This window comes from Staurois parvus, unplaced genomic scaffold (assembly GCF_062004578.1).
Source record: "Staurois parvus isolate SC_StPar_1 unplaced genomic scaffold, SC_StPar_1.0 ptg000226l, whole genome shotgun sequence".
NCBI classification, from domain to species: domain Eukaryota; kingdom Metazoa; phylum Chordata; class Amphibia; order Anura; family Ranidae; genus Staurois; species Staurois parvus.
This window is the reverse complement of record NW_028318022.1, coordinates 1,327,165-1,351,228: the sequence shown is the minus strand read 5'-3', so window position 1 is coordinate 1,351,228 and position 24,064 is coordinate 1,327,165. Positions and strand designations below refer to the sequence as shown.

Sequence of the window (24,064 nt, the reverse complement as noted above, 5' to 3'; positions counted from 1 at the left end):
TCCTGTCAGCCTGTCACTGCTTTGTACAGGCTTTCCGGCTGCAGATGTCCTCAACCACCTGTCAGCTCAGTCCCAGCAATACATTAAGATTATACTTAAACTGGAGGGTACAAAATGTGGTTCAGCTCTGCATAGTAACCAATTGGCATCCAGGACACTTGTTTACAAGCATCAAGCGTTTTTCTTGCTGCCAAATCGCTGCTGCCAGGAAGAAAGGCGTCTGGAAAAGATGGCCTATTGTCCAGTGTGCATGAGGCTTAATACTCCGTTTTGGGGGTTGATATAACACATGAAACTCTGACTTTGAATTACAGCTTCATTGCTGTACAAACATCTGCTTACCTCCTTCTTTTTTTTTTTTTTTTTTTTTTTTTTTTGGCGGGTGAATATCCCTTTCCTTGCCTGGACTGGACTCTTATCAAGTAAACTAATGAAAGAAAAAAACGCAGAGAAAATCTGGCACACCGATGCTGATCTTTTAATGAAGTTTGTTACCCAAAAGGCTAAAATGAGATGGCCTCTGTCATGGCTGAATTTTAGCCTTTTGGTTAATAAACCGCCCCAAAGGATCAGCATCTGAGCATCGGCTTTTCCCTGTGGTTTCTACTTTCAAGCCGGCTTACAAAGTGCAGTGGTGCTGCAATTTGCCTTAATTGGGTGGAGGAGATTGCGCAATTTCATTGTATTTGCTGTTTTAATCTAATGAAAGCACGTTTGCACATCTATTATGCTAACAGACAATTGGTATGATTGGCCTAGATGAGATCTATTTCTATATAAAATGAAAACCTACAATGCCTATGCAAATGAAAAATGTTGCAGTTTATATTTAAAAAAAAAAAACATTTATGTCCTTTCTGTTTCTTAGGCAGGCTGTTTTGCTGCATTTTTTTTAACGGTTGTTTTGCAGCAATTTGTACGTTCTAATGTCCCACAAACACACACACACACACAATGATATTGATATGGATATACAAAGATCACTCGAAAGAAAATATAGCTCAATTGTGAATCCTGTAGGCATAAATACTATGCATCATATTGCTTAAAGCTGACTTAAATATGCATCATATTGCTTAAAGGGGTTGTAAACCGCTCACATGAAAAATGAACAAAGCATATCCCTCTATAGCGTGTGTTTGCCTCAATCTAAAGCACTGACTGATTTCTGTCTGCTGCCTGCCTGCTATAATCTCTGCACAAGTCACTGCTGACAGCTGATTCAGATTTCAAGGGATTGGGGGAGACGGGAGGAAGAGCTCCAGCACATTTCTATGAATTTGTGTGAGGGAGTTGGCTCTTCCTTCTACTCAGGCTTCAGCTTACATTCAGCTCCCTGCTATGTGCTCTGCAATGTGTGACATCAGACCTCCACCCTTGCTTGGTAGAGCTCAGAGATGTTGTGTAAAATGTGTGTTTTAGATGGCTGTAGAGGAGAGAGGCCTGCAGATAGACAGGTACAACATATGGAGGAAGATTTGTTTCATCTCTGTGTAATCACCTGAGGCGAAGTACATCACTGGGTATATGTAAGGGTTTACAACCACTTTAAAATTAAGATAAGAAGGTTTTGCTGCTTTCTTCTCAGCAGGCTAGTAATAAGAAGCAGAAAGCATCAACATTTATTCACATCTTCAAAGGTATATAACTAGATTATTTAAGGTCAAAATTCTCGAAATGCCGACTGATCAGAAAGCTTTAAAGAGGAACTTTTTTGTTTATTTTCTTTAATCGGAGCGTAATATAAATAATATCAATTCATGTCAATGGTTTGAAAGGCTTTTTTCTTTGTATATTTTGTAATTGAGAAGCTGAATGGGGCAGCTATATTTGTGAATGATATAGAGATTTTATATATATATAAAATCTGATTAACCCCAAATAAAGCCTCTGATTAACCCCAAATAAAGTGCCTCTGATTAACCCCAAATAAAGTTCAGCTGTTCTAGTAGGTATTTCCTGACATTTTCTTAGTCATATCCTATAGCAAAAGCCGTGGTTCGCAGAGAGCTTCTAAAGTATCAGAGGGATCTCATTGTTAAAAGGTATCAGTCAGGAGAAGGGTACAAAAGAATTTCCAAGGCGTTGGGTATACCATGGAACACAGTGAAGACAGTCATCAAGTGGAGAAATTACGGAGCAACAGTGACATTACCAAGAACTGGACGTCCCTCCAAAATTGATGAAAAGACGAGAAGAAAACTGGCCTGGGAGGCTGCCAGGAGGCCTACAGCAACATTAAAGGAGCTGCAGGAATAACTGGCAAGTACTGACTGTGTGGTACATGTGGCAACAATCTGCCGTATTTTTCATATGGCTGGGCTATGGGGTAGAGTGGCAAGACTAAAGCCTTTTCTTACAAAGAAAAAAACCAAGTCCGGATACATTTTGCAAAAACACATCTGAAGTCTCCCAAAAGCATGTGGTTAAATGAGTTATGGTCTGATGAAACCAAGGTTGAACCTTTTGGCCATAATTCCAAAAGATATGTTTGTTGCAAAAACAGCATTGCACTTCACCAAAAGAACACCATACACACAGTAAAGCATGGTGGTGGCAGCATCATGCTTTGGGGCTGTTTTTCTTCAGCTGGAACTGGGGCCTTAGTCAAGGTAGAGGGAAGTATGAACAGTTCCAAATGCCAGTCAATATTGGCACAAAACCTTCAGACTTCTGCTAGAAAGCTGAACATGAAGAGGAACTTCATCTTTCAGCATGACAACGACCCAAAGCATACATCCAAATCAACAAAGGAATGGCTTCACCAGAAGAAGATTAAAGTTATGGAATGGCCCAGCCAGAACCCAGACCTGAATCCAATTAAAAATCTGTGGGGTGATCTGAAGAGGGCTGTGCACAGGAGATGCCCTTGAAATCTTAACAGATTTGGAGTGTTTTTGCAAGGAAGAGTGGGCAAATATTGCCGAGTCAAGATGTGCCATGCTGAGAGACTCATACCCAAAAAGACTGAGTGCTGTAATAAAATCAAAAGGTGCTTCAACAAAGTATTAACTTAAGGGTGTGCACACTAACGCAACCATATTATTTTAGTTTAATTTTACTTCCCTCCACCTAAAAGATTTCAGTTTGTTGTTCAACTGAGTTGTACAGTTTATAGGTTACATTAAAGGTGGAAAAAGTTCTGATTGAATGATTTATCTTTCTCTCATTTTTTTACATCACGGAAACCTGACATTTTAACAGGAGTGTGTAGACTTTTTATATCCATTGTATGCTTTCTTTTCTGCTTAGTCTTGTGTCTTGCTCTTGTTTCTCTGAAATCTGTTTATGTTCTGCAATCTCTCATGTAAAGGACTCACAATGATCATGGGGGCAAAATACAGTATGGTTTGTGCGTAGTTTAAGAGTTGCAGAACTGCAGGTTTTCTTATTAGCAAGAAAGCCCTGTTTTTTTGTAATGAAGATACTTTGTGTCCTGTTGATTTAGACAAATTAATTGTTTAATAATGGATTCGCTTTAATTCTATTGTGACCTGGGATCATAGATGCCTGGGTGAAAATAGCCTTGCATCCGTTAACTACACATAATCCTATGACAAATTTGCATAATTTCTTTTCATAAATTTTTAACTATACACATATGGTTTGTACTTGGTACATTATTTAAATAAACATATATATATATATATTTTTTTTTTTAAATAGGCTGATCATTTTTTTTTTACAGGACATTAACATTTCCATATATTAATGAGGATAACTCTTGTTGGCTTTCTGTACGTCTGCCAGTTTTGATTAGGCCTTGAACTAGATTGTATGTGTATGTCTAGCTAGATATGGTATCTTGTAAACTAAAACATTTTACCACTTGATAAGGTTACTTACAGTTAGCTGCTGGCATTTTCTTGCATAACAAAAAAAAAATTAAAAAGAAAGTAGATTCCCTTTAAAGGAAATTAACTATACTAGAATCTGGAATCCATCTTGTCTGCTTGAAGACACTATATATGATATTGTTATGAGTAAAAGAATGAAATGCAGGAGTATCTAAACTCTTAACGAACACTGGACTGACCAAGTGAGAAAAAAAAAAAAGGCTTAGTTTACAGACTGATGTTATCAAGTGAAATACAGATAGTAAAGACAAGATAACTATACCATTAACCAATAATCAGTTTAATACATTATAAAATGTCAAACACAGGACTTATGTATAAAAAGGAAAAAGTCTTATGAACAAAATTTCAAGCTATGAAACAGATTAACAATATTGGAAAATAAATAATTTATATTACTGGTAAACAATTTATGGTAAGAGAAATCCTTAAGGATTTTGTGTTTAAGTTTTTTTTTTATTCGTGTTTTTTTTTCATTTAAGCTTTTTAGGCAGTTCAGCACTAATTTGTTGGAATTTAGGAATAAGGAATATGAATTTAGACTTTACCCATTATCAAGAACCAATTCTTAATATTTAGCGCTGAGTCAAGAAGTAGGAAAATGTTGTATGACATCACCCATCTATGTTAAACAGTAGAGTCTCTACTTTTTGAAAGAGCAGGATGTTTTACTTTTACTATCCTTAAATTGCACTTCAGCATGATGAATAATACCTCTGCTAAAATAAAGTTTGTGACATTTTTCAAGGTAGGAGTTGGTGTTTCTACATCTTGTAATTACAATGTAGGGCAGCTTGTATCAGTAACTTTGAATAGTGTTGCAAATATTTTAGAACATTGTAGTGCATATTGAAATGGAAGGGCAAATGAACCCCAAAATTGTAACTTCGGTATATGTGTATATGAAGGGTATGTATACATATAAACCTTACTCTGACTTACCACATTTTCAATGCGTAAAAGTAAAGCCAACTTGGTCTCTGTATTGTCCATTACAAGCTGTTTAGGCACCTGTACAAATGTAAGTAACATAGTTGTGTTGTGCTAATGTAGGATGAAAACTAAAGTTGTAATATATATGCATTGCTTTTACAACAGTCCTGAACACGTTTAGTTATCTAAAGTTTTAGTAAGGATTTTAGCATAAAGCAGGAAGCATTCTCAATAAATATAATTTTAGCAATACTTTCTGAGGGCATGTGAAAATATTGAATTTGAGCATGTGTAATATTAGCCCCTTTTTATCTGATTTTGAGTGCTTTTTACCTCTTTTTTTTTTTTGTGATACGGAGCTGTAGTACAAAGCATACTAAGAACTCTAGATCCATTTGTAACTGCAATCGTACCGTGGTAGCATGTGGTATCTGCACACGTCTTTACATGCTTCTGTTTCCGATGAGTAACAGTCATAATAACTCAAAAATTCCGTACGTGATACAATCTGGCACCCTCCTATTTATATGTGTATCATTAAAATAAGACTGTATACAGTTAATTTACAACCATATGTACAACTCATAATACAGAACATAATACAAAGTGGTTTGCAGGTAGGATGCCACAAAGACGGCACATGTATCTCTGCAGAAAGGCATAAGGTATTTCACAGTTCCAGCAATTAACATTAGAATAATTGTCATTCACAGCAAGACCAGCTGTACAAAGAGCTGCCTCTAAGTCTTGTTGATCTGTGTTTGCATGTTTTTTTCTTGGAATCCTTACATTTATTTATCTTAATACTGTGCAGAGCTCAAAAGTGGTCCACTATCCAGAGTATGATTCCATAGGGTTCCTTTTAAAAAAAATATGGAGGCACTTAAGATATTTTCCAGTGTTCTGGTAATTGTCTTTATTTCACAATAAGCCAAATGTTATTGTGGTAGTTAAAAGTCAACAGGTCGAATCATCATTGTTGTTGCTTTCAATGAGTACCCCGATCCTTTCCAGTAGTACCATTTGATTCCATTGAATTTGTTTGTATTTTGCCCCAGTGAATAATACATTCCATTCAAGTTTGAAGGGCCACAGGCATCAAACCACCAACCTGTAAGAAAGGACATAATCAAAAATGGTGTACAGAAATGTAATACCATTAAATCAAAGTGGTTGTAAACCTCAGACATGAAATTTGAACAAAGCCTATCCCTTTTATAGTGTGTGCATGTCTCAATCCAGAATACGAAGTGTCATTTCTGTCTGCTGCTTCATTCCTCTTCTATAAGCATGAGTCACTTCTGTCAAGTTTTTCTGACACCAAGAGAAAACCGGTGACAGGGGAGGGACCTCCAGCAGATCGCCTCAGCTCTCTTCCTGTGTGAAGGGGGGTGTCCCTTCAGCTCTCAGAATTCTCACTGATGTAAGTCCAGCTCCGCTCCCCCTGCTTTTCATAGCTGAGGGATTCTATATAAATTCTTCACTTTGGATAGATGTAGGGGAAAGATGGCTGTAGATAGACAGGTACAACTTATGTAGGAGGATTTGTTTCAACAATGTGTATCACCTGAGGCTAGTCACTTCACTGACTATATGTAAGGGTTTACAACTATGTTTTATCCATGTAGGGCAAAGCAACAAGTACATTTAACTGTCACCCTTTTTTTTGCTTTCCCCATTGCTCTGCTCAGTCATTGGGATTGAAAACTGGAAGCATTATGAAAGAGGGACATCGAAACTTTAAGAATTGAGTGGCCAATCACCAGCGCTTTGTGGGAGCCTGAGTATGTGCAGCTGAAGATGGTGGAAATTCAGTGAAACTGTTGCTTTGACTTTGATCACTGAACAGTAGTAGTGATCCTGATCCACTGAGCAGGCTGTAGGCAGAGAGAGGGATCACTGCTATCTTACACTTTGGTTGTGTCGGCCGCTATGTCGATACAGAAGAAAGTAATGAGGTAGGGGTTGGTGGGAGGGAACTACATTGCCCAGCGAGGAACCAGACATCCAACACTCCCAGATGTTTAGATAGTGGTAATTGCAGCCCTCTAAGAAATTAAAGGTATAACTAGCTATCTGCCAGAGCGAAAAATACATGTTACATGATGCCAATAAATTAATGTTTACTGTAGCAATCTGGTTGCTTTAAAAAAAAAAAAAGAGCACTTTCCTTAACAATTTTCTGTAGTCTTTTGCTTTTAATGGTTGGGATTGCATAACACGTTAGCTCTCTGCTCGAGAATTTAAGTTGCTGCGGTCAGGTCGAAATGCTCCAAATAAATAACATAACATGCTGCAGGTGCCAGTAAAAATAGGAAGACCATAAAATTGAACAGTTCCTACCTCCTGTCGCCATTTGCGAGCATTTACAAATGCATTTGTCATTGTCTGCATCCTTTGTGCTAAAATCATTTCCTGGTTGGCTTATGCTGTTTATTTTGCCCGCTGTCCCAGTATATCCTTTGAGGTGAATCCTGTGGTAATTGAAAATGGAAAGAGAAGATGAGATGGAAGTAAAGTGTTTTGCCGGTTCACATAAGTGGAAAGAATCTATCACCATGTGCAAAGTAAAGATTTCCTTGTCTGGATTCATATTCATTCTGTTTGTTCCTGTAATCCTGTTGCTATATTCATTCATGAAATGTTAGTCGGTTTGAGAGAGGAATGACATTTAACATGGAAAAAGTTAGGAATTTAAAAAATAAACCTCTACTTGCCTTGAATGCACTTTTTTTTTTTTATTAGTACTGATCCCCCTTAATTTTTTTTCTTAAGAGACCAGCACGTGTGTTATGGCCAGCAGCACTCTTGTCATATCAGACTGATAATATAGCCTAGTACACATGGGCCAAATTTCGGATGGCCTCGACCAGTTCAATAGAATCTGGCCTACATTCAGCTGGCTTCTGTTGAAGGGCCATGACCGAAAGGTCAGCTAATCAGCAGGGCAGATCGCTGTACTAACATCGGACATTAAAGTGGAGCTTCACCCAAAAAGGGAAGTTCTGCTTTAAGCCTTTGTTCCCCACTCCCCATTAAGGATTGGTACCTTTTGGGGAGAGGGGGGGAACGGGTACCCAAATTTCACAGGTACTCACTTGGACTTCCAATGTGGTTGCCTAGGCGATTGGAAGTGGTAGTTGTCCTCCTCCCCCCCTCCCTCCCCGTAGTCTTCTGGGACACGTGACAGGTCCCAGAAGACTACGGGGCCATTCACAAAGTGCAGTATTTCTCACGCATGCACAGTGGGCACCTGGCTGCGAAGCTGCAAGCTGTCACAGCCAGGTGCCCACACTGAAGATGCCGGCGCCAGGGAGAGAAGACGGCCGGTGAAACAAGCGGTGGTGAGGACACCGCTGGACCGAGGGACAGGTAAGTGTCTGTATTTTAAAAGTCAGCAGCTACTGTTTTTGTAGCTGCTGACTTTTATTTTATTTTCTAAGTTGAAACCGCTTTAAGTACAGCAGCTCTGCCTGAGCTGTCAGTCTTTTTTTCTTTTTTTTTTTTTTTTTTTTTTTTGAGTGGAATGAAGTAAAACGTGTGTACGAAGCTTAGGGCCAAGATACAGTATGTGGGACTTTGTCTTAGGCTGGCTAAAGATAGGTAGGTTTGTATGGAGAATAGTGGGCTGTGGAGCATCTGTCATATCCTCTTTCACATCACACTGCCTCCATGTCTGTCATCTTTTCTGACAGCTAATAGAATGATCTACACACAGTCAAATCCAGGCTCCAGAGAGCTTTATTCAAAACGTCAGAATATGACATCAGTCATACCCCAGGTGTTCTGTGCATAGCTGACAATTTGAATAAGGCTCCCAGAAATCTTGGTTTGACTGTTTGTTCCAGTTTGGCAAGACCAAGATTTACATCAACGTACATATGTGGATCAGACCTGTGGTAGCAGTTTATCATAACATTAGTTTGTTCTGATTGATTGGCAGGTGAATGCAGCACAGTCACTTTAAAGGGTTAGTTCACCTTTACCAAAAATCTGCCTATGCAGGTAAGGTGCATCTGTAGATAAAAACAAACTGTGTAGCTTTGACCAAAATTCAATAATGCCCCTGCTATAGGTGTGGGCTATATAAAAACCTCCTGGATCCCAACTGGAAAACTTCCAGGACATTGCTAAAGGAGACCCAGCTTATACTGTTCATCATCACAGGAGTGATTTCTCAAACTTTGAGCTCAGAGCTACTGCACAAGTGGAGAGTAAGCACACATGAGGAGGATTGATTCAGAGAAAGAGCTCACTTCTGTGATGATGAACAGTAATAGCTGAGCCTCCCTTAGCAACGTCCTGGGAGTTTTCGAGTCAGGCGTCAGGAGGTACTGTAAGCAAATAGCCCACATCTATAGCAAGGGCATTGTGCAAATTTAGTTAAAACTACAGACACCCCTTATCTGCACAGACAGTTTTTTGATAAGGTGAACTAACCCTCTAAATACAGGTTTTCTTTTTTCAGCCTAGAGAAAGAATAGTGTTGGGAGTGGGCAGGTGCTGAACACTGGGAATTATTCAAATTTTGCTGGCTATAGCTCTTAGTACGTAAGGGCAACTGGGTAAAAGTATGTGCTCGCAGATCTGGAAACTGTCCAGTACCTTTATTGTACAGACAGGTTTACTTTACCCTTTCTTAATTTTTATAGGTAACATAGCATAAACCACCTTTAAATCTCATTAAAGAGCTTATTTATGTTTATGGAGATTAAATTATCTGCAGTAAATGTTGTCCCTATTCTCTTCAGTGGCGTTCTCTTCTGCCCCTACTTGAATCCTATAGACCTATGCATATATGAATGTGTATTTCTCCTGTCATATTGAAACCGCATTTAAACCAACCAATGAAAAATTCCTATTTGCTTTTAGTTGGTTTGGGATTTTTTTTTTTTTTGTGATTGTTGTAATAGATAATTTTTTCACCTCAGCTTGACTGTTGTATCTAAAAGAAGAATAGTAGCATTTATGTTTAATGCTGAGCTCCAACCTTATCTTTTGCACCAATGTACTGAAATTGCCTACTCTAGTTTCAATTTACATTGTGAGCTTCTCACATTATGTATTATTATTATTATACAGGATTTATATAGTGCCAACAGTTTGTGCCGCACTTTACAAAATTAGGTAGATATTAGTTACAATACAGTTTGGTACAAGAGGAAACGGAAGGCCCTGCTCGTTGCAGCAAGTCAGATACAGCCCAGCTCATTTCCATGCTGGAGAATTTCCAGCATCATCTAGCTCTTTAATCTTTAGCTTTATTTTCCCTGGCCCATCCCTTTTAATTTATTGGATTTCAGTTATTTTTTTCGTGGTGGCTCAACATCACATGTGGGTGACACCTAGGGCAGTCCACATGTTTTGACTAGAGTTGTGCAATAAAGCAGTCTAGATATATAAAGAGACTGAAAAATGAGCCCTATTTTTAGGCAGTGGGACATTTAGCCTGGGGAGAGTTGTTGATTGCCATAAAGACTTGAAATAAAAACTCTGAGGACCAGGTAATTGAGAGCTATTTCTGACTGAAATGCCAGGGTAATGTAATGTGACTATATTGACAGTCAATGTTGCTTGAGACTGAGCTCTTGCCTCCTGTGAGTGAGAGGTGTACATAGCTCAATCTTTCTCAAGCATTTTCGGCTGTCAAAACTGCCAGATTTACCTCCTGATAGCCATTAGCAATAGCTAAATCAGCATGCTGGTGAACACCCCATGCACATGTGCTCTCTCCTCCTTTTCAAGACCACATTTGTCAGCTCCAGGACCAAGACTTGTTTGTGGTAATTGTGGTAACAGTGCCTGTCTCTCACAACACAATTCAAGCAAGCTGTGGGAACATTTGACACTTTCTATTTAATGGTATGTATGGTTTAAAGATGGTGTTCTGGTAAAATATTAGTGGGTTCTTTAATTTTGTTTGTTCAAAAAAGTCTCTTCAAAATTGCTAATGCCAAAATGTTTTCCTTTTGACTGCTGCCAAACATGCTGACCAGGTTTTGAAAGGCTCATTTTTGTGGCCAAATAGGGCTGTACCCTGCCAATTGACATGCGTTTACATGTGGACTGCTGTGGTACTTTTCAGCCTGTTATTCATTTGTACAGGCTTTCTGGGCATGGCTGATCACAAACACTAGTAATACCCAAGCAAATACGCTGATTGACAGTGTACAGCCCTAAGCAGCTGTTTGAATGAGGTATCAAAAACCTAGGAGCCAGCACTATGCAATCTGCATATGACTATGAGTGAAAACTGTACAAAGAAAATTATGTAAAAAAAACTATGAATTCTGGGTGAGGTTTTTCCAGGCCTAGTCTTACCCTTTCTTTTTGTCTGAGCAGTTGCTGTGTGCATTGTCAAGCCTTTGTTTTAGTTACTGCTGACTACAGTAATACCCCATTGATCAACATCAAAATCCAAGGCAAAGTTCCAACTATAAGAAATCATACACAGCTGGGACATTGTAAAGTTATCTAAGGGAAAATATCTTGGTATGATCATTCGGTTCATTTAAATTGTGTTATAACAATCTTATTCTTTCTTTGGTGTTCAAGTTGAAGCAGATCAGTTTTTCCCTTCTACTCTATTTTCATTCTCAAGGGTTTAGCCAAATGTATCTTTACATATAGGCGATGTTTGTTTCTAAGGATGAATTCCTCTCTCTGTTTTCCCCCACCAGTGTTCGTGGACATATCTCATTGTAATATAGAGAGATACAGCTATTTTTAAACTCCTCTTTTAAGATGTATTGCATATCTGCTTACATTTCAAGAGGAAATGCCGTCTTAGCAGCTTAATCTGTGGCATTTACTTTGGCTCATTGCTATTGGATGATGGAAATGACCCATTAGTGTCCTTTGCTCCCTGAAATACTTAAATGTCTTGCTTTATAAAAATATAATAATAAGTTATAACTTGAACCAAATGATAAAAATATTTAGTTTGGACTGAAGACATTTAAATGTTACTGCCTTCCAAAGTGATACATTGGATGTGCAGTAATCCTGCAAATATGTTTCCTCTGTCAGTTTATAAGTGACTAGCTATAACTATAATTAATGAATGTCTGACTATATATTTAATTTTATCAATACTGTATATCATAAATGTAAATATACATACTATGGCTTTGTTCAGGGGTCTCCAAAACTTCTAAGCTAAAGGGCCAGTTTCCTGTCCTTCAGACTTTAGGGGGGCTGGACTGTGGCAGGAATAAAAAATTTTTTGGGATTTACTGGGAGTAAACTGTGCCCTATCTTTGGTATTTGGGGGAGAAATAGTGCCCCATTGTTGGTGTCAGTGGTAGGAATTATGCCCCAATGTTGGTTTTAGTGAGCAGAATAGTGTCTCTTATTAATGGGATTAATAGTGCCCCAAGGGCCGGATAAAGACAATCAAAGGGCCGCATCTGGAGATCACTGGATAGTGGGTGGACAGCAAATTACCAGTATATAATTGGCAAGATATCTCAAGCACCCAAGATGTGTACAGTCTGTATGCTGTATATATTACGAATGATGTGACTTAAAGGAAATTACCATACCCAGTTCAGCAAATTTGGCTAGCTAATAAATTTAGAAAAGGAACATGCTCTGTTGCCATTGCTATGGTTACTGGATTCAGACTGCCATTTAAATTAAGAGATATTACAATAAAAAATAACTTTAGCTGTGGGGGCATTGCTACCATCACCCATGCAGTTAAAATATACATATGGCTGAGCTCCATTTCAGAGGGTCTAATCTCCAATCAGAAATCACAAACTTTAGAGGGATTACGGAAACAGTTCTGGTAGCATCAGTGAAAACACATGACTAGTGTATATAGAAAGTGTTCTATCAAAGAGAGAGACGATGATAGAGATCACTATTAGCTTTCTGGCAAAGACATACTCTGGTCAGGAATTTTCCTTACTAAAATACTGTGTATGTATGTGTATATATATATATATATATATATATATATATATATATATATATATATATATATATATATATGTGTGTATATATATATATATATATATGTATGTGTGTATATATATATATATATATATAATATGTGACGATGTAACACTGGTTAACATGGCAGCAGGGGCAACAGGGGCTCTTTGTAGTTTGCCTGCAGCTGACAACTGGCAGTCAGGCCATTATCAAACATGGTTAAAAAATAGAGATTGAACAGTTGTAATCCAATGTCTTGAGTACATTTTGTTGAGTTGTTAAGTAATCTGTGCTGTTTGTGATTTTTATCATTTGTTGGTGGAGCGCAAATAACTTACCTATATTTCTGTGCTTCGGTTCCTAAGTAAAATTGGTCATATAGTGAATAAGCTTCATTTCCTTCCCAGTCTTTCAGCTGGATCTTGAGAACATATCGCTGCATATTTGTAAGTTGGGAGACTAGTTCATTTCCTAACCAGTATTCTCCTGAAGGATCACCAAAACCCTATGAAACAAAGGGCATTCAATTATAAAAAGGCTAGAAATTATATCTAAATTTTAATATCTGCTCATAACAATACCAAATTATTTTCTGAGTGTTTCTAGAGACACAACTTCCAGAGAAAAAGAGATTCAATTTTGTGCTGTGGCATCCCCACCATCCATGTGCATCCTGCACTTATACACTATATTGCGAAAAGTATTGGGACACCCCTCCAATTCTTTGGATTCAGGTGTTCCAATCACCTCCATAGCCACAGGTGTATAAAATCAAGCACCTAGGCATGCAGACTGCTTCTACAAACATTTGTGAAAGAATGGGTCACTCTAAGGAGCTCAGTGAATTCAAGTGTGGCACAGTGATAGGTTGCCACCTGTGCAATAAGTCCATCCGTGAAATTTCCTTGCTACTAAATATTACACGTTCAACTGTTAGCGGTATTATAATAAAGTAGAGGCAACTGGGAATGTCAGCAACTCAGCCACCAAGTGGTGGGCCATGTAAAATGACAGAGCAGGGTCAGCACATGCTGAAGTGCACAGTGCGCAGAAGTCGCCAACTGTCTGCAGAGTCAATAACTAATCACCTCCAAACTTCGTGTGACTTTCACATTAGCACAATAGTGCATAGAAAGCTTCACGGAATGGGTTTCCATGGTCAAGCAGGTGCATGCAAGCCTTAAATCACCAAGTGCAATGCAAAGCATCGGATACAGTGGTGTAAAGCACGCCGTCACTGGACTCTAGAGCAGTGGAGATGTGTTCTCTTGAGCGACGAATTACGCTTTTCTGTCTGGCAGTCTGATGGATATGTTTAGGTTTGGTGGTTGCCAGGAGAACAGTACTTGACTGCATTGTGCCAAGTGTAAAGTTTGCTGGAGGGGGGATTATGGTGTGGGTTGCTTTTTCAGGGGTTGGGCTTGGCCCCTTAGTTCCATTGAAGGGAACTGTTAAGGAGTCAGCATATGAGGACATTTTGGAAAATTTCATGGTCCCAACTTTGTGAGAACAGTTTGGGGATGGCCCATTCCTTGTCAACATGATTGAGCACCAGTGCACAAAGCAGGGTCCATAAAGTCATGGATGAGCAAGTTTGGGGTGGAGTAACTTGACTGGCCTCCATAGACCGAGTCCTGACCTCAACCCGATAGAACACCTTTGGGATGAATTAGAGCGGAGACTGCGAGCCAGGCCTTCTCATCCGACATCAGTGTCTGACCTCACAAATAAGCTTCTGGAAGAATGGTCCAACATTCCCATAGACACACTACTAAACCTTGTGGACAGCCTTCCCAGAAGCGTTGAAGTTGTAGCTGGAGAGGGTGGGCCAACTCAATATTGAACCCTATAGACTAAGACTGGGATGCCATTAAAGTTCAGGTGCGTTTAAAGGTAGGTGTCCCAATACTTTTTACAATATAGCATATGTGCTTTTTAACTTTAAGGCGTGTTCCTGTTTACTGTGGTCAACACAAAAAAAGCATTATGGCCTTACAGAAGCAATTTTACTGGTTTAAAAAAACACAGTTATGAAGCTCAGTGCTGTATTTTAAAGATCTGTTTTGCAGTTTTTTTTCTGCAGTGTCACAAAGAAATCACTCTGTGTAGTGTAGTGTCTAATTAAGCAGATATTGGTATCTACTCTCCATAATGAAGGCTTAGATTTAGTGTTTTTTTTTTGTTTTTTTTTAACTGCATGGCCTAGCAGTTGATACCTTTTTGTAGTCTTTCCATGTTCTGTGAAAGTCAACACTGCCATCAAAGCGTTTCTGAATAACAGTCCAGCCACCTCCTCCAGTTTTCATGTCACAGTATGTCTGCAAGGGAAAGAGTACATTTTATTAGTAAGTGATTTCCAGACCATATATCTGACATTTACCTTTAAAGCCCAAGCCCAACCAAAACTATTTGGCTTTTTCCCGCTGTTTGTATTTCCATCAGGAGATTTTTCACACTTTTTCTCCCAGTCACTGGGGACACTAAATCTCTCCAGAAACAGTTGTTAAAGCTAGAGGGGAGATGACATACAGCCACACCAGGTTTTTAAGGCTGTCTTAAACACCTTGCTTGTTTTACTGATACCCTATGTGACAAGGTGTCACCAACATAGAAAGTGAAGGAAAATGTCCCCAACAGGGGCAGTGTGATAAAAACCAAAAGTTTTCAGCCTCTTCTCACTTTGTTCTATGTTTTAGCTGGAGTTAACCATTAAGAAAATAGTAACTTTTTAAAACTTGACTGTAAAATTAACATTACTCCAAATGCTTAAAAAAAAACAACACTTCAGGATGAAATGCATTAAAAATGTAATATATAGTATATTGTGAAGCACTGGGAGGATTGTGGACAGTGTATGCGTCTGCTAATTTTCTCATAGTTTGCACATGCTGAGGAGCTCCATGATTGACATAGAGAAAATAAGTCATGTTCTGGGTCCTGGAGCCTGAAGGCTTTGTAGAGCCTTTGTATAGGATAAAAGTTCCATTCCTAAGTCCACATCTTACCTGGTAGCCACACTTCATTATTAGTCTCAGCTGTCCACAGGCCTTTGTGTTGGCTTCCCTGCTAAATAAAGGTGCAGGACAAACCTGCTTAAACTGTTCCTGGGTGTCTTTATGGTTTAACGCTGCCAATACCAGTTGAGCCTGTCTCCCTTACAATATATATTAGACTACTTCTTTTGAAGATTGCCTTCGTGTGAAGCTGATTCTCCTGCTTCAGCACTTTGAGTCACTTACCTGTAACAAATATGCAGAAAATGACTTGATTTTCCTTGGCATACTTGTTCTAGGTCAGCGATTACAGCTAGTCAACTGCAGTTCTGCATTCTCACTACCTGGACCAGGAATATGGCTACTCCGATGCTAGTGATTTGATTTTCAGCAATGTTTTGGGCAGTAACTAAATGGCTTCTACTAGTTTTAATGGGAGTTTAATTTCAGTAATTCTGCATGCTGCTAGTGACTTAATTGTATATATAAAATGTGGCCCTTAAGATTTCTTAATATACACATCACCTTGTATAAGAGCAGTGTGTACACCAAGCTTTTACATTTGCCTAGCTTTCATACAAATTTTCTGAACCATTTTTAGTACCATTCGGCTCCAGTTTGGAAATGTAAAACGCAATGAGAATGCTGACTGGTACTTTAAACAAGCTGCTATGGGCTGAACTGGGTTGCAATGCAGTGAATTGCATTACCCTATGCTACTCTGAAAACAATTACTACATGCCATTCTTCATTTAATTGCGCAACACTTCAGTGGTGTGAACAGACATAATGGGTAACAAAGCTTCTTGCCTTTTCTTTGCCTTGGTATTGCATTGAGCAAGGCTCCCCAGCGCAGCTCTGCACATCTGGTGTGAATGGGCCTAACTGAGAAATATCTGTAGCTTTTTGGTTTAATTCATGTTTACGTGGAAATAGCTACAGCTGTAATGTTTTAAATGTATATCTTGCACAAATTGCTGTCCATGCCAAATCTGTTACATTCTCTGCATACTGTTTCCTTTTCCATCTAACACGGTAGTACTGAATGTACTGTATGTCTCTTGCATATTTTTCATGAATTATTTCATGACCTATGTTGTATACATTAAAAGTGCTGTACATCTTTAACAAGTGGCAAATTCCTTTGTTGGACTGAGCGCACACTGTAATAGCGATTTCCCCTGACTTATGCCCTGCAGTTTACGAGCTTTGCCTGTCAGGAGGAAGCCATCTAGCGTGTTAGGAAAAAACAAGAGTGAAACCTGGACAAAAAAATAAGGTATTTGTTTGGTAGTATGTCACGGATGCAATCTGAGCAGCATAAACAATGGAAAATGAAAACAGGATCTCCGTTTCCAAGTTTTTCTATATGAGCATGTTATGATCCAACACACAATACCATAGGATCTTGATAAAAGTATGTTTGAACTCATTTAAAAACAATTTTGTTTACACATTCATCAAGATTAAGTACCTAGAATTTATTTTTGCAAGCAACGTTTGCCATTCGAAAGCAAGGTTAACCTATAGCTGTAACAGATCAGAACCAGCCACAGCAGTGTTTCATAAAAAATTAAAACAAAGATAACTGGAGTTGTGAATGCTACATATTGACAGATCTGTACAAACAAACAAATCTAGTCTGAACATAAAGCAAAAATCATTACTGATTTACAGCTATACAAAGCCATATGCAGGTTGTCCTGTTACTGATACTAAAGCAGGAGCGACAAAACACATTGGAATACAACTAGTAGCTCTTGGCTCTCATGCTGGCTTCTGTGTTTGTGTGAACCTACATTTCATACTGAGCCTGGGAGAGTGCAAATAGTTGGCTGAGCCAGATGAATCCCCAGCAAATTTATCCTATCAACACAGTTTGCTGCCGTCTTGTGATATTCTTTAGAATGCTGCCTATTGAATTGTGGTATATTGGATAAATGTCAAACTGCACTTTTATCAGTCTAGTTTTTAAGCAGCACAATCACTTCTTTGGGCTGAATGGCAACTACACGTGATATTTAAAGAAGGTTAGGTGGCCACACTTGAGGATTATTTGTTTCTGTTCCATTGTGTCTACCACTTGATAATAGTAAAGCTTTGTTCCATATTCACATCCTATGTGCTTTGCTTCAAAAGTACAAACAAATGTTCAATATGACCATAATCTTGTATATGGGTAACTAAGTAATGCATTAAGAGAGCTCAATCATTTCGGCCCAATAACATGGGTAGGCGGCCTCCCCTCCCTCTTTTCAGTAAAAAAAAAAAGATATGTATATAGTACATATATATAAGGTTACTGTGCCTTTAAATTTTAAAGAGTTTGGGTGGGAAAACAAGCAGCACGTGACCTGGGAGAAAATTCCAGAAGGTCACATGACTAGTGGAAAGTTCTAGAAAGTGGGGCTCATTATATATTTATATATAGGAGCTCATCGGCAGGAGATTGCCAGCTGTTCCGTGTCAGTGCAACAAGCTCCCTCCCCCCCTCCCCTTTTTGTCGCAAGGCACGTTATGTGGTATTGTCACCCTTTACATTTAAAGGGGGAACTGTTGTTATATTTATTCAGTTTGAGCTAGAGTCCTTAATGACTGAGCTATTTGATTGTTATTTGATAAGAGAAGTATAAACTTGATTATTAATTATTTATAATATTTATTATTGTTTATTTAAACCTATAAAGTGCTGAGGCCAAAATTTTGCCATTAAAGATTGTGTGTGTCTATTTATATAGATAGTTATATTTTGGGTATTCGAGAGAGGGAGAAAAGGTGCGGCCTCCATTCCCATGGATTACAAAAGGTCAATTCACCCAAAATTCATTAAAAAGATTATTGAATCTGCTGGCTTCTTAGAGAAATTAAGCATCTCCGCTTCCCAAGATCCTGGATTAATCCTTTTGTGCCATGACAGAAATAATGTGGCTTTATACCAAGCAGTGCTGTCACCTTTTATGTAAAGAATCCTTTTTCTATGACCATTTACAGCAAACCATTCCCTGATATTTATTACATATATCTGCGTAGTGCCACCAATTTATGCAGCGCTTTACATATTTTATTATTACACAACATCAGTCCTTGCCCTCAAGAAACATACAATCTATGTTCCCTAACTCACATTCATTCATTCATACATACACATACTAGGGTCGATTTAGCCAATTTAGACACCAGCATGTTTTTGGAGTATGGGAGAAAACAGGAATAGCCGGGGGAAACCCACATAGGCACAGAGAGAACATGCAAACTGCAGGCAGATAGTGCCGTGGTTGAGGTTCAAACTGAGGACCCTAGTGCTGCAAGGCAGAAGTGCTAACTACATAGTCACTGTTTCCCAGCTACATTCTTTGCAGACGTGTATTTGGCTGGAGGAGTCTGTGATGAGACAAGAAAAAAGTGTATATACATTGATATTCACTGGCATCATATATCACCAATAACCAAAGTCTATGGCAGTGGTGGTCCTCTTAGTACATAGGATTGTCCGTAGGGCTGCATAATAAGTTATTATAAAACATTTGCATGGCAAATGCATGTTTTTCTCTACATTCTCACAATACATAGTAATGCATGCAACACTGGGTGTGTTGCGGTGCTATTGACTGATTGGCACCAGTAAATCATGTGCTTTTTGTGTGTATAAGGAACGCTGCCAAGCCTGTTAAACTGAATGGGCTGCCTTAATGCAATGCACAATAATGTGCATACAGTAATGTACTACAAAGATGTGTAGGACCATAGAGCAGTTTTGCATTTACAACCATCAATTTCAATTTTCACATTAAATGTAAAGAAACTCACATTTTGTTATCCTTTTTTTTCTTTAAACTTCATCAAGTTTTTCAGCACTCCATTTCCAGAAGAGCAGGACTAACATGCCAAGTGATGAGGGCTGTACATGAAGCCGAGCTCCAAGTGGCAGCCTGTATTGTTCATCACACTTAGAAATTGCCTCTGGGCTGTGGCTGACTTTTCTGTAGTCAGTATGCAGGTATAGATCAGCAGTCTGTACATTGACAACAATGGGAGCTGGTCTGGTATCCAACACTCAAACGGCCAAATACAGGGGGGCTAGTAGGACCCGTGTTTGGACACCAGGCATCTATGGGTTTTTTTTTATAATGAGAATTTACTTATTTTCTCAGAAGTTATATTCTAATATTTTGTCTTTCTCTGATTTCTATAGCCCACCACTATAACTTTCCTTTAGTCCCTGCTGATTTAATTTACTCAAGGTAAATATATACTCTGTCTTAATGTTCAGAAAAGGTTATATACATGTTTAAGTAAACTTGTATAGAATAATGAAACTACAGAAAATGTTGACTTAAGAATAATTCTGTGACTCAAATTTCAAGCCAATCATCATGCCATGTGACATTCCTCTGTCAAACAGTGGTTAACTACTACCATACAATGTGCATATAGTTAATGCCTAGAAACTTAACATTCCTTCTTTATGTCTTTCCTTTTGTGGCAGGAAGTGCTAGAAGACGATCTGTTTAATTATACTGTATTTTCTGTTTGTTTTAATTAGAATTTAGGGAGTTTTATTAGGTCACTGTTAATTTATCCAAGAATGTTGCATCTAGAGACATTTTGGAAGACAAATCTCGCTCTCTCTAAATATATATATATATATATATATATATATATATATATATATATCTCCACACAAAGTAATGTCTAGGGACACTGTTTCTTGACATTCCTTCAAATAAAATAGACTTCATTTTGATGTAAATACACGCACACATATATGTATTAGTGTGTGTGTTTGCTTTCAAATTCATAAGCGGTTTTAGCTTGTGAAGGAAAAGAAAACATACGTTGACTCCTATTGATTTTCTCTAATAACCTTGATGAAAGACAGATGTTCCTTTAATGATTATTCATATAAATTCAAGTTCAGATATTGCATAAAGAATCCATTTAAAAGCTAGTAAAAAAAATCCATCCCTGCGTAATGTTATTAGGACTATACATGAAGTTGCAGATTTGATGACAGGTTATAAAAGACAAAACGACTGGTCTATATCATGTCTGAAGTGCTAGCTATTCTGGACATTTTTTTGTGGTACTAAACAAAAAAAAAAAAAAACACATTTTGCAGCACTCCTCAAATCCACTTCTCTACCAGGGCATTTTTTTTAATTTTGCGCGTTCATGTTATAATCTGCATTCTTTGCCAGAAAATTATTTTAAATCTAAAGAATTCTATATTTTCTGAAAGCAGAAGTCATGTAGAATAAAATGGTGACAGTTGCAATTGTTTCACATATTTGTGCAACTGTTTATCAAATTTGAATGAATTTTAGTACACACAAACACAATATAATACTCATTTTTTTTTTCTAAAATATAAAATAGTTTGCACCCATGAAAGAGCAACAAGTATGCTACCCAAAGTTGGAGACATTTTAGAAACCTCTAACTTCATTGCTGTCTCAAGGGGGCTAACCAGCCCCATATGTGATATAATGGGAAGGTGACAGTTTTTTCTTTATGGAGGTATCAGGGGTCCCTGCCCTCACTGCAACTAACCAAGCTGCAGGCAGGGAATGCCAGCTCTGAAACCTGGAAGTGGCTAAAAGTTCATTGCGCCTGCGTTCATTGCAGACGAGATTGGGAAAGGTTTCCAAGCTTCTCCCGCTCAACATCCTGAAAGCATTTACTGTGATCCCAGGGGGTAGGGGGGAAGTTGTGTTAAGCCAGGTCGTAGATGGTTCTAATCTTGGCTGGTTCAGGAGGGGCAGGCTGATTGGGGTACAACCAGAAATGCAAAATTTTACATGCAATTATTGCCAGCGAACTGTGTTCTCCTGGCAAGGATGGCTCTCTGCACCCCATACAACCTCCACCCCCGAACACAACTCTGTGGCAGGGATTCCCCAACAACACTAACTGTGATAATAAGGGAATTGAATGATTTTCTTTTCTGCAACCCGTAGTTGCAGGAAAGCTGCATGGATCACTTCAACTGCATGGCTCACTTTTACATGATAGCCTGCTAAAAAAAAAAAAACAATACCAGGCTTCACTTTCAAACACATTAGGTTTTGCTTTCTTCTTTTTAGCTGCGTCCAATGAAATTTGAAAATTACAATCACACTGCTAAATTGAAGATTCTTATCTTTGTGTGTTGGGTTGGTGAATTAAGCCATATGTAACTATCATTCTTATTGATTTTTTTTTTATTATTATTAAAATGTTAGAATTAGTTAAATCTAATTTTAGATAAAATTACAAATAGATTTAACTGATACTGTTACCTAAAGCTGACCAAAAAAGGAAAAAAAAAGCCACAACCTTAAAATGACTTGCAGATGCCCATCAATGTAAGCTTCCCCAAGAGAGCAACTGTTAGAAAATGGAAGATATCTGTAGAGCTTTTAAAATAACTATGTTTAATCACCAATAAGAAAGAGTTCTTTGATTTTTGTCCTAAACACAAATGTAACCAAGAAAGAAGTTTTTATACATCAGGCTCCTGTATGTCTGAAAGGGGTAGGCAAATTTTGTGCAGTACGATCTTCAAAATAAACACCCAACGAAGTGAAGTCTTTAAACAAATGTGTCAAGTATACCCACCACAGAAACATTTGCCTTTGTAACACTTCAAACCTAATAAATATCTGTAAGCTTAGTTTTTTTTTTCACCGGTTAATGCTAAAGAAAGTCATATTAAATGTCTACACTGCACATACCTCAAACAGACTCAAATACCTAAATTTTATAGCCATTTTGCGTTGGCACTTTCTGATAGTGCTGAATCTTCTCTGATTTTAGTTGACCTTTGAGGCTGTCTGTGGTAGTGATGGACCAATAGGAATGTGTAGGGGTAGAAAGTAAGCAGAAAACTCCAAAACTGTCCAGAAGTTTTGGAGTTTTGCCTGCAAGAATGACCAGAGATTCAGCTGGAAAAGCAGGGTGAAAGAGAATGCCGCAAGCACCTTTGTGTGACTGTAGTTCATACCTGCAGCAGTTTTTTTATGACACATTTATTTTAAAGCTGTATTAAACTCAAAAACTAAAATGTTATATGTTGCAGCTTACTGGTCTATAAATGTGGTGACTGCATTAGTATCCCTTTTTATTTGCACTTGTTTTTCAGGCAGTAAGGCTGTTTTTTTTCCAACTTTCTTTAACAGACCAAGCTGTCCAGCAAAAGTAAGGGTAGAGGTGGCCATAGATGAATTGAAGTTCGAATGGTTCAGCGGGGACCAGCCAAATTTTGATCTGTGTATGGCCACTGTAATTGAACAAAAGTTGGTCTACAGACTTCCGTTCAATTGGCCATCAGATAAAAGCTGCTCGATCAGGAACTGCAGCGTTGATCTGTGTATTCCGACAGTGAGGGAGATCCCCATCCACATCGAGTGTATGGATGGGGGAATCTGTTCTTTTTTTTTTTTTTTTTTTTTTTTTTTTTTTTTTAATAGCCAGCTTTTATTTATTCATGTAAGAAAACTTTAGATAAGTCTACTTAAATCTGCTAGTGCATTGAATACTACCCTCTCCCCAAATTGACAGTGCTACTCTCCTAAGGTTTCTCCAGTGGAGTGTAGAAATCCTAAAACAAGATGTTTACTATTGCCTGAATTACCAGGTAAAAATAAGGACAAAAAAAAACTAAAAAAGGAAAGAAATGTAGCCACCATATTTAAGGATTGTAGCTGTAGTATATTGATTTGTTTGTTTTTGGGTGTAATACTACTTTAAGCTTTGATTGCATGTGTTATCTTTTGAGGTCCAATCATTTTTCGACCAAACATTTCACAAGAAAATTTACTAAACATTCTCCACCGGAAAGATAGCTTGAACATGCATTTTTCCGTCTTGTTTGTCCATAGCACACAAGTATTTTTTTTTTAGAATATGGATACCCTTATACTATGATTTGGCTTTTTGCCTTTGGCTGTCCTACAATTGACCATTATATTGATAGCCTTTTTTCTTAAATAACTCATACCTTGAAAATGCAAGTTATACATTGTGGAATAATTTTTTCCCAACCATATGTATGCTTACCTTTACTTGTTCTGTTGTATTTTGTATTGTCAATGTATAAATGCCATTTGATGTCATTCCTGATTTAAAAGCTTCTGCACAGTCTTTAAAAGCTAACTGTTCTTCTTTAGCAACAAATGATGATCTTGGTGCTTTAAGAAAAACAACAAAAAACATTAATGAAGGATTTCGAAAAACATCCAACATTGCTGCAAGATTTTTTATTTTGAAAATGTTACTTATTAGGGGTTAATTGTGGGGGGTCAGCAACATATCTGATATGGCAGGTTGGCAATCCTCATGGGGTGTGTAACATTTCCCTTC

At 38.0% G+C, this 24,064-nt stretch overlaps 2 protein-coding genes across 2 annotated transcripts in view; one reads left to right on the top strand and one right to left on the bottom strand.

The window, feature by feature from the left end:
* Window positions 1-24,064, top strand: part of MCPH1 (microcephalin 1) — a 417,602-nt gene that overhangs the window by 183,231 nt on the left and 210,307 nt on the right. The window lies entirely within an intron of this gene.
* Window positions 4,122-24,064, bottom strand: part of ANGPT2 (angiopoietin 2) — a 67,215-nt gene continuing 47,272 nt past the window's right edge. The window contains exons 5-9 of the mRNA XM_089679517.1: window positions 23,762-23,892; window positions 14,948-15,049; window positions 13,070-13,236; window positions 7,134-7,264; window positions 4,122-5,901 (exon numbers count right to left, since the gene is read on the bottom strand). Coding sequence (XP_089535643.1) covers window positions 5,741-5,901; window positions 7,134-7,264; window positions 13,070-13,236; window positions 14,948-15,049; window positions 23,762-23,892 — 692 coding nt within the window. The 3' untranslated portion in view covers window positions 4,122-5,740. The remainder of the gene's footprint in view (window positions 5,902-7,133; window positions 7,265-13,069; window positions 13,237-14,947; window positions 15,050-23,761; window positions 23,893-24,064) is intronic.